The 10,923-nt window shown below is 55.3% G+C and overlaps 1 protein-coding gene across 1 annotated transcript in view; it reads right to left on the minus strand.

Annotated features, from left to right (window-relative positions):
• Positions 1 to 506: 506 nt before the first annotated feature.
• The window catches only part of ITGA11 (integrin subunit alpha 11), a gene marked incomplete at its 5' end in the record, with an annotated part of 13,224 nt that continues 2,807 nt past the window's right edge, over positions 507 to 10,923 (minus strand). Inside the window, 13 exons of the mRNA XM_027898686.1 lie at positions 507 to 1,189; positions 1,458 to 1,571; positions 1,884 to 1,979; positions 2,381 to 2,491; positions 2,701 to 2,787; positions 3,206 to 3,319; positions 3,415 to 3,505; positions 4,668 to 4,757; positions 5,515 to 5,591; positions 6,876 to 6,974; positions 8,689 to 8,896; positions 9,882 to 9,967; positions 10,168 to 10,278. Of these exons, the coding sequence (XP_027754487.1) occupies positions 1,118 to 1,189; positions 1,458 to 1,571; positions 1,884 to 1,979; positions 2,381 to 2,491; positions 2,701 to 2,787; positions 3,206 to 3,319; positions 3,415 to 3,505; positions 4,668 to 4,757; positions 5,515 to 5,591; positions 6,876 to 6,974; positions 8,689 to 8,896; positions 9,882 to 9,967; positions 10,168 to 10,278 (1,356 nt within the window). The remainder of the gene's footprint in view (positions 1,190 to 1,457; positions 1,572 to 1,883; positions 1,980 to 2,380; positions 2,492 to 2,700; positions 2,788 to 3,205; positions 3,320 to 3,414; positions 3,506 to 4,667; positions 4,758 to 5,514; positions 5,592 to 6,875; positions 6,975 to 8,688; positions 8,897 to 9,881; positions 9,968 to 10,167; positions 10,279 to 10,923) is intronic.

Genomic DNA, 10,923 nt, shown 5'->3' on the forward strand with positions numbered 1-10,923 from the left:
AAATCTTCCCCTGGGCTCACGAAGGTGCATCATCCCAGCTGAGAGCATCCCTTTGAAAACAGGCTGGGAAAACCTCCCATCCATCCCACAAAAAATCAGAGGTCAGAGCCCCATCCCCCTGCCCTGAATCCCAGTGGGATCAGAGCACCCCCCTCCTACCCAGCGAGTTGGCGCAGAAGGGGACACAGAGCCCGGGCGGTTTTAAAATACTTTATTTTTAATCCTTAAAAAATACCAGGACGACATTTAACAACCAACCTTCGTTCCACACCCCGCAGGCGTCCTGCTTTCTTTTTCCATCCATAAAATTAATATTAGCATAAATAATTCTGGGATGCAGAAGGACCACGCTGCCGCCCACCAGCACCATCAGCTGCTTTTGGGGGGACCCCAGGTATGTACAGGTATGATACACGTGAGGGCCCTCCTGGCCACGAGCTCTCCCAAACTGCTCCCTTGGGAGAAAACCCATCAAACTGCTTTGAATTCCCTTTTTTTTTTTTTTTAATAGTTTTTAATTCTTTTTTTTCCCCCTCCTTCAACAGGTAAATATTTGTAGAATAATTATGTACAGCTGGACACCGGAGATTCGCATTAAGGTGCTTTTAACTCGCTATCGTTTCATTCAGTGCATTCAGAAGGCGGCAAATTAAAATCTCCACCTAATTACTCCTGTCAACGAAGGCAGTTTGAGAGCCGTGGCCAGCAAAGCCCAGGGAATGCTGCAGCCCCGCCACAGGAATGAGCAATCCTCGTTTATTTTTAATGGATATTGTTACTGTAAAGAGTTTTGCAGCCCCGTGGTTTGTCCCAGCCCACGGGACGCGTCGCTTTGGTGGCCCCTCATCCCCCTGTGTCGCTGCCACCTCGTTGCAGACCCAGCTCGAAGCTCCTCTTGCCGTGGCACGAGGAGGTTTGGAGTTGATTTTTTGGTGCGTTTAAGGGTGGTTTTTTTGGCTTTTGGACCAGTTCAGGTGATGTCACACAAAGGGGTGTTCTCTCCTCTCGATGCAAACCCCAGCTCAGCACCCAAATCCCTCGGGATCGAGGTGACCTCCTGCTCCGGAGCTGGCGAGGGGCCGGGAGGGGGCACGGGGGGCTCCTGGCCCCGGCAGTGTCATTCCAGCCCCATGGAATTCTGCTCCTGCTCCGCCGCTCTCCTGCGGTTCCCGCTCTTAAAAAATCCCAGCTGTGGGGAGGAAAGAGAAACAAAACCCCCCTGTCATCTCGGGGCATTGCTGGGAAAAGTTTCTCCTTTAATGGGGTATCTCCAGGAGGTTAAGACCCTGGATACAGAGAAGATGGGAGAGGAAAGAGGTTGGAGGAGCTTTTGGTGATTCCTGGTGGTGCTGAGGCGCTCGGGGGGGTGTGGACATGGAGCTGTAGGGCCAGGGGGTCTGTCCATGCGCTGGGGTCTCCACTGAGCCCCCAACACACGTGGCTTAGGGGCTGCTCACCTTCCAGAGCGCCAGGACGAGCAGGGCCAGGAGCAGGAGACCTCCTAAGGTGCTCCCCAGGATGATCCAGATGGGGATCTGCGACTCCTCGGGCTTGGAGATCTCAAATGTGATCTGTGAGGAGAGAGCACCAAAAGTGATCTGTGAGAGCACCAAAGGTGATCTGTGAGAGCACCAAAAGTGATCTGTGAGAGCACCAAAGGTGATCTGTGAGAGCACCAAAAGTGATCTGTGAGAGCACCAAAAGTGATCTGTGAGAGCCAGAACTGCACCGAGTTTCTCCGGGCTCTGCAGAGCTCAGCGCCCCGGCGTGTGTCACTCCAGCCCTTCTGCCAACCAACGGTGCTTTTCCCACTGGGATCAGAGCAGGGTGTTGGAGTATCCCAAAGCTCTGGCTCCGTGTGTGCCCATCCCACGGGGGCTCACCTGGCGACTGGGATCCTCCTCCCGGAAGATGAAGGGGCTCCCGAAGCGTCGCTGCAGAGCGGCGTTCGTGGTGAGCTTCAGTGACTTGAACTTCAGCTGCACAAAGAGGGGCTGGAGATGAGCATCAGGCCTGGCAGAGGACCCACCACCCCCGTGGGTACCCCCCTCCCCACGGCTCTGCATCCCTCAGGAACGCCGTGGGCACATCCGCGGGAGAGGAGGATGCAGGTCAAGCAAAGAGTGTGGCTGAATGACAGCAAAAAGGACTTTTAAAATGAATTAAATTTGCATAAATTAATTATGAGATTAAATTCCAGCCGTGTGGGATGCTGGATGCACACACCGATGGAATATGTGGGCTTTGGGAACAAAAATCAGCCCACACGTCCGGGCTTAATGGGAGGGAAGAAATCGTGGGACAAGAAAAAAAACAGGCATTTTTGGGGTGTGAGGTCTCCTTTGGGGGTTTTCTCCTCAAAATCCACATGTCCACTTACTGCTTTCAGAGACTTCATCCACAGATTGCCACGCAAGTGCAAGTTCATCTCCTCGTTGGGGGCTAATTTCACGTGGCAGTCGATGGAAACCACGTCGGAGTTGCTGTGGTTCTGCAGGGGGAGAGGTTTGTGGGGTGGGAGCATGGCTGGGGAAGGGGGAAAAACCCTCTGGGATCCACCCCTGGCACACTGAGGGGAGTGAGAACCAGACCCCAGTGGAGGGACCTTGTGCCCGTGGGGCATCCCTGTTCCAGGGTTTTCCCTCAGTTTTGGGGGCAGCCCAGCCCCAGGATCCGGGATCAGCCCCATGGGGTGTGTACCAGGTGAGGGGTGCGGGTCAGGTCCTCCTCAGCCGGGGTTCTCCTGTAGTCAGTGGTGTTCCCCCAGAGGCTGCAGGTCGTGTTCTCCTGTGGGAGAAGCCCAGGCGTGGGCACAGGGACCACGGCAGCCACATTCCCCCAAAATCCATCCACAAGCACCCTGTCCCAGTGCCAGGCTCCTTCCACGGGCTTGGGATGCCCCGGGATCTGCTCCCAGCCCTCACACCCCTACCATGCTCACTGCAGCCCGGAGTTCACCCCATGCACAGCTTCCCAGACCCTCGGGAATCCACTGCACACCGGAGGGAGCTTTAGCTCAGAGAAGTATTTGGACTAAACCCTTTGGCCACTGCCACTCTCCGTGTTTGCAGCCAAGGGAATGCAAAAGGGAGGGGCCCGGGCGGGAGCCAAGGCCGTGCATGCAGGTGCTGCAGAAGAGACAGACCGTGACATTCCTCCACCCCTGTCAGCAGGGACCCTGAACTGGGAGGCAATCCCACCCTACCTGGTCCAGCAGGAAGTCAGTGAGGAGCAGGAGGCGGTTGCCTGCCCGGGTGGCCACGGGGACGGTGATCCTGATGGTCACCCCCTCCACGGGGAAGAAGCCCAGGTTCTGCAGCTGGGAGGGGAGAGGACAGGGATGTGACCGTGGCACATCCCACCTCTGGGGTGGTGCTGGGGGGGTCCCTCAGCCGGTTGGAGCCCCCTCCTCACCTTGAAGGTGCAGTGGAAGGGGGGGCCGATGCTGTCGTATCTCTCCAGGGAGCTGTTGGACCTGACCTCGTAGTAGTCCAGGCTCGATGTCCTGTCGTCACAAGGGATGACAAGTCGTGAGCTGGGCTTGGAATGAAGCGCCCCAGCACCCCCAGCCCCTCCCTCCCCAGGCAGGGCTCGAGGTCCTCCTGGCTCCATTTCGGATGGAAACCAGCACCTGACTGCCCCTCGTGCAAAAAAACCCAGGGATTTTAATGCTCCTGCAGGACTTTCCCTTTCTTTGCAGGATTTTCTCGCCTTTTTAATAAAACAGAGACATGCAAGGCCCTGGCTGGAGGGTTGAGTGTCATGTGTGAGTCAGAGGAGGTAAATCAATCTCTGGTTTGCAGCTGGAGAGGAGGGGAAGGAGCCAGGAGCATCCAAAGGGTCCTGTGGGATCCCATCCAGGAACACCTGTGATGGGACACGTGCTGGCCCATGTCATGGCACGGGACCCATGGCCTCAAATCCCAAATTCTCTGCAGTTATTGTCCCCTTTTTTCACCCCAAGGTTCCCAACTTTGATATATTTTTTTGGGGCTGTTCTTTCCCTCCAAGTTTTCCCGTGGAGAAGAACGATTCTGATATTTGTTAAGAGGAGAATCCCCTCGCTCCCCATAAATCCTGAGTGTTAAAGTGGTTTTATTTTTAGTGTCTTAGGCTAAAAAAAAAAAAACCAAACCAAAAATACAAAATGACTGAAGGTCTCAAAAATCTCCTAAGGATTACAGAAAGCAGTGCCAGGGAATGTGCTTCTGATTTTTCCTATCATCAGGTTAATAGATTATTTGTGCCTTCACCCCTCACTGTCCTGGACCTGAGTTACTGGTGATTCCACACACATCCCTCAGCTGAGCTTCTCTCCCATGGCTTTAGTGGGATGGCAAAAGGCCCAGACACTGGAAACACCTGTTATGGACATTATTACCTACAATAAGTACTTTTTTTTCCCCTTAAAAAATTGCCCTCACACCTCTTTAATCACACTTGTGCCTGTGAATGTGCTGAGAGCACAGCACCTCGTCGCTGGTGATTTTTACGAGGGATGGCCCGGATTTTATGGGCCCTTCAGCCCTGGTTTTTAAAGAGATTCCCCAGATTGAAGCCAGGTTTGCACTGGGCTGTGTTGGAATCCAGCTCCCATCTGGTTTTCCCAAGGGACACCCCGCAGCCTGGGACCTCCCAGGAGCTGCAGCCCCTTCCCAAACACACACCTGGTGAAGAGCAGGTCGGCCTCGTACTTCAGGTGGAAATTGAGGTGGGCAAAGTTGTCCTCCTTGGTGCTCTCCTTCTCCTCACTGTCACTGGAACAGCAGCAGGGCCAGAGGGGGTGAGGCAGGAGCCTGATGCCCTCTGATAGTTTTTTGTGGGGGTCATAGGAAGGGGAAGGGCTGAACTTCTGCTTTGGGGTCCAAGTGTAAAGATAAGCAATTTTATCCTGTGATTTTTTTATCCATCTACATAAAAGACTGGAGAGAGGTGTCACAGCCAGCAGCCTCTAAGTGGTGCAGGTGAATCCCCCTCTGCTCTAATAACTGATGAAAATTTAAAAAAAAAAAAAATTAATCTGTAATGAAATTTCACTTTCCTGTTGGGAATCTCTCCCTGTGTGGGAAGGGTGAGTAAGGAGAATTTTGAGATATTTTTTCCTGGGAAATCTTTGCAGTGTGAGGGTGGATGAGAAAGGAACTCTGGCTGGAGATCCAGCAGAGGCTGGCAGTGACTGCACAGCCTCACACACACGGGAAAGTGATAGGTATAAATATAGAGATAAATAAAAATAGCCTGATTTGTGAGCACAGGGATGGAAATCAGGTTCCCTTGTGGGTATTCCCTGGTGAAGCCTCCAGGTTGCTCCAGGATGGTCCATCCCTGGAAGTGTCCAAGGCCAGGCTGGACAGGGCTTGGAGCAATCTGGGCTAGTGGAAGGTGTCCCTGCCCAGGGCAGGGGATGGGATGGGATGGGATGAGCTCTAAGGTCCCTTCCAACTCAAACCATTCCAGGATTCCACGATCCTGTTGCCCCCACAAAGATGTTCAAGGGAGAAAGCCACCACTGACCTGCTGGCAATCATGTAGATCTCCATGTTCTCCAAGAAAACCGACTTGCTGAACTCAAAATCCAAGCGAAAAGCTACCTGTGGAGTGGGAAACAGAGTGGAGAAAACACGAGGGGGCAAAACATCCCCAGGGAGGGATGAGGGACTCTGGGTTAGAGCATCGCCACGATCCCAACAGGAGCTGGTGCTGGGTTGGAGCAGAGCCTTTCCAGGAACAGAGGAGGATTTGCAGGATTTATTCCAGCCCCTCATGTTGCAATTTCTCCCCCCTGAGGCTGGAGAAGGGAGCAGCTCCCCTTTGGAAGGGGATCCCTCCCGGGGAGCGGCAGCGAGAGGCCGCTGCGCTCGCTCCATCTGCGGCCCGGGGGAGGCAGCTGGGAGAGCCAACAACAATAAAATGTGATAAATGTCACATCTGCAGCCTGTGGCAATGACCTCAAACTGTCTGGGACAGCACAGCTGACTATAATATTAAAGCTCCTGCTGCTCTGGGGCCAAATTTCCATTTCCAGCTTGTCTTGCTTTGGCAGGACCTGCAGTACCTGGTGCCACGCAGATGCATTCCCAGCCCCTCGAGGTCATGGGGAGCTGGGCTGGGGCTCCTCGGGCAGCCACAGGCATCTGAGAGGGCTTTTTTGGGAGCTTGAAAGCCGAGTGAGGTGCCTGGAGCTCATTCATCATCAGCAGCCTTCTGACAAGGACAAGCTTCAGACGGATACAGGAGCTGGGGAGATTTTATCTCCACATCACTCTAGTGCTGGCCACTCTTCCCACGAGGGTGCAGGGTGGGATTTCACACGGATGCCCAGTGGCTGCATCTCCTCACTTTTCCTTCCCGCCTTACTGCTGCATTTAACGCTCTCAAAGGGCTTTATGTCTCACAGGACCTGAGCTCATCCTGAGTGCTGGGAACTACTGGGAGCTGTGGTTCAGGGGGTACCAACAGCCCAAAGGGGCTTGGACAGGCTCAGAGAAAGGTCCAGAGGCACCTTAAAGCAAGGAAAACCTCTCAGGGAGGGAAGAGTGACAGCTTGCTCCTCATCCCCATGGAGCTCTGGGAAGTCACCATCAGTAGTTTGAAGCCAACATTAAAATGCTGAAAAGGCCTGGAGTCCAATTCTGTGACCTGCAGGAGCTGGGTTTGATTTTGGGGCTCTCCCAGCACCAAGGCAGCATCTCAACCACTCCAGCACACCTTTCCAACTCCAACAACAGGCGGAGAGAGAGAAGAAACATTTTAAAGTCCTGTTCAAAGCTGCCCAGCCCAGCAGACGGATGGGTGTGACCCTGTGGCCACGCCGGGGGCAGAGGACTCCTGTCCCACAGGTGAAGCCTCAGCTGGGCAGGGGGGGACATCTTTACCTTGGCCTTGGCTCTGAAGAAGGGGTAGCTGACGTTGCACACTCTCTTGTTGGGGTGCCTGTCGTCAGCCGTGCAGTCGATGTTGACGTCGGTGTCGTCCTAAAACGGGACACAAAGTGTCCATGAGGCTGGAAGGACCCCCATGGCCACCTCATCCTGAGAGCAGGAAACATACCCACGGGGCTCAGAGTGGGCTTGACCTTTGGGAGAAACAACCAACCAGCCAACAAACCCACCAGGCAACAAAACAACGAAATAACAAAGTTGTGAATGAAGGAACGGGACAACCAACCCACCAAAAAACAACCTCCCAACCCACCCCGCTTGCTGCAGGGCTGGGAATCCTTCCCACAAATTCCTTGACATTCCTGGAGAGGGGCATTTCTAGCAAAAACAACTTCCAGCCTTCTGACTTAAATCTTTGTGAACTGAGTGGATGAACAGTGAATGAATGAACCCGCCTGTTCTTGGCACTGGAACCGGGAAGGAGATTTTCCCATGATGAGGAGTCCCCAGGGAGCATCGAGGGATAACAGGAGCTCGTTTTCTGCATGGCCACCAGCTAAGCCATGGTGTTTAATCTCCTCATCTCAACAATTACATTCTTGCTGCTGGAACACCTTTCATGTCTCCAGCCCACTGCAAAGCCCAATCCCAGGTGGAACGGGAAGGGATGGGATGGGACACCAACCCTGCTCTGCCTCCTCTGCAGCCCTGCAAGAGTCTGTAGCCTGGCTGTGAGCAGCTGTCCACCCTCACCATGAGACAAAGAGCTGTTTCAGCTTTCACCCCTGTGTTAGACCCCTCAAGGGTCTCAGTTTGAGCTGCTGCCACCGGACAAGTCCTGCCCAGGAGCAGAAACATCCCAGCCTTGAGAGCCCCCAGCAGGAGCCTGGAGCTTCCCCCCACTCCTCTGCTGAGATTATGGACTTCTTAGGGCCACAGCTACTTATTATTATTACCTTACACATCCACCCATCCCCCGGGGCTGGCAATGTGCTGACTTCTGAGGAGCAGCAGCCAGGCCCCCTTTCGCAGTGACACTTCCATAACCAGCTGTAAATATTTCCTATCCCCACTCCTGCTCGAGGCTTTCTGTCACCCACCACTGGCAGGGTTTCCCCCCCTCCATCACTTAATCTGCAGTAAAGCCCTCAAAAAATGCATTTTTCTTCTTCTGTGGGCAGCATGCCCCACAATTTTCCCTTGGCAAGGCCTGGAGGAAAACAGAGGCAGGAGATGGGATCTGTGGTGGGGATGAAGTTATTGGGGGGATGAGGGAGGGCTCAGCAGCATCAGCACATTTCCCAAACCTCGCTGGGAAAAGGGAGGAGTCACGTGGAGATCAAGAGAGTGGTGGGGGTGAAATTTTGGGGAGGGGGGGAGTGGATGGGCCACGAGGGGCTCATCCAGGGGACAGCTGTAGAGAGGTGGCATCACACTGAGCTGTGACCACACTCCCACCATCAGCCCTGACTTCCAGGAGTTACATCTCAGCTGTAAAAATCCCCTCCCTGACAGGAACTTGGCCACGGGCAGGGAGTATTTTTAAACTACCGGAGTAGAAAAATAAAGAGGGGGAAATAATTTCATCTGCCTCCGACCTTCTTTCAGGCTCTTAAAAACCTCTGCGTTTCCAAAATAAAGAGCTGGAAGGGCTGGAAGTGCTTAGAAACGAAGCCCATAAACAGGCCTGATTTATGAGGGATGGAGACACTTTTTTGGGCTCTGCTTTGGGACGCGGGCCGGGATCCTCCGGCCGGGATCGGGAGCGCCCCTGGGATCGGGCCCGGCTGTCCCGGGGGAGCCTCACCTTGGGGATGAGGCTGGCGAGCTGCAGGTTCCTGGAGAAGGAGATGTTGAGGACGGTGCTGTAGGCGTTCTCCCCGCGGTTCTCCAGCGTGGCCTCCACCGCCACCCTCCTCCTGCCGCTCTCCAGCACGAACACGGAGGCGTCGAAGGACAGGCTGAAGGCTGAGCATTCCGGGGGGCCCCTCCGGAGCACCCGCCGGCAGAACTCCCTGAAACGGGGGGAGAGGGGGGAAATTCCCAGGGGTTTGAAGCCCACTGTGCATGGGAATCCTCCCCCTGGCTCTCCCTCTGTCCCGATGTGCTGCTACGGAAGGAGGAATAGAATTCCTCTCGTTGTCCAGCGTTTTGCTTGCTGGGATTTGGGGTTGATGGCGTGGAGTTTCCTCAGGTATCACCAGGAGGGCTCAGGACAGATGGGATGCAAGGAAGGAGCAGATCCCATGCCATCAGCAAAGGTGGCTCCAAGCCCCATCCAACCTTGGACACTCCCAGGCATCCAGGGGCAGCCACAGCTTCTCTGGCAAAACTGTGCCAGGGCCTCTCCACCTTCCCAGCCAGGAATATCTTCCCAATATCCCATCTAACCAACCCTCCTCGTCCTGTCCTTCCAGGCCTTTGTAAATAGTCCCTCTCCAGCTCTTCTGGAGCCCCCTTAGGCCCTGCAAGGGGCTCTCAGGTCTCCCTGGATCCTTCTCTTCTCCAGGTGAACCCCCCCAGCTCTCCCAGCCTGGCTCCAGAGCAGAGGGGCTCCAGCCCTGGGAGCAGCTCCAGGACCTCCTCTGGACTCACCAAATGACCTTTAAAAGCTCTTCAGCCAACGAGCTGTGCTGTGCAATTATTTCCTGTGCGTGAGTCAAGCCTGTAATTGCCAGGTGGGTAATGCCAGTCTTGCATTTATTCCCCCCCCCTGTTATTTAGTGATTTGTCTCCCTGGGACTCATCACCATGGCACCAAATATTAGTTGTTTTGTGGGTTCCCTGGAAAAACACTGATTCATTCCAGACAGGGAGCAGGCAGAGGCTCAGAGAGCCGCTGGAGCACCTCGTGGAGGGGCTGGATGAACCTCGTGGTGGTGCTGGGTGAAGCACCAGCTGCGATGTCAGAATTTAGGGAACATGGGTCGGGGATGGGTTTTTTGGAGCCTCCCCCAGTTTGTGATACTGGTTGGAGGGTGGTCTGGGTGAGCTACTCACATGGCACTGGGGACATCACTCCTGGCGTCCAGGACCAGGTCAGGGACACAGTGCTCGTCCTCATTGCACCCATTCCAGAAAGGCACCTGAGGGGGACGATGGGAGCAGCTCAGGGACCATTTGTGCCCCAGGCTGGGGACACAGGCGGTGACCCCAGGCTGCAGCAGTGCCCAACCCACCCCATCACAGGACACATCAAGGTAAACAGCAAATGTTACACCCAGAGATCCATCTGCTGAGCAGGTGCCCGATAAAAGGCCCCCTGGGAGGTGGGTGCTGCACCTACCGAGACCCTGAGGGAGGTGGGCCACCCATCATCCAGCATGGGGCCGTGCTCCGGCTGCTCCAGCTCGTAGTCGATGGAGAACGTCACCGGCTTCACGTAGTCTGCTGTGTCCTGTGGGTGGGAAGGGCCAGTGAGGAGGACAGGGCTGCTCTCGGGGAGGGGTAGCACCACAGGGTGTCCCCTCAAGGTGGGGACAGGTCTGTCCTGCAGCCCTGGACGGTAATGAAGCTCCAGGAGCTCCCCAGGCCTGCAGAGATGCTCTGAGGTGAGACGCTGCTTGGGCTAAATCACAAGCTCCGTCTCGAGCTCCAGCCTCAAACTCCCCAGAAGTTCAGTGCAGTTCAGGCCAGGGCTTGGGGCCAGGACAGTCTGGCAGCTCGGTCCTGCCTGGCCTCCACAATATTCTCATCATTCCCTGGGAATGTTTGCCTTTGGCCAGGTTTGTGCATCAGCTGCTCCCGGCGAGCGAGGCAGAGGCTTCTGCCAGCTCTGCACCCAGGGGTGGGACCCTGCTGGTTGGAGGGTGCAGAGGGTGAGCCCAGCAGGGACTGGCATGGAGGCACTCGGTTCCTGATGGAAACAAGGAGACTTTTGGAGCAGGAGGACCAGCCTGCCCCGGGGATCAGGAGTGCACGCCCTCCCCGAGGGCATGGCCAGCGGCCCGTGGATCAGAGCACACACAGGCTGGGCCTGAATGAAGTCAGTGCCTGGGGACCCAGCAGCTGCCACGTGCTGGCAGCTCCATCCCTGACCACA

This window comes from Empidonax traillii, unplaced genomic scaffold, assembly GCF_003031625.1.
Source record: "Empidonax traillii isolate 1590-97213 ecotype Southwest subspecies unplaced genomic scaffold, ASM303162v1 scaffold616:size383281, whole genome shotgun sequence".
In the NCBI taxonomy this organism is placed as follows: domain Eukaryota; kingdom Metazoa; phylum Chordata; class Aves; order Passeriformes; family Tyrannidae; genus Empidonax; species Empidonax traillii.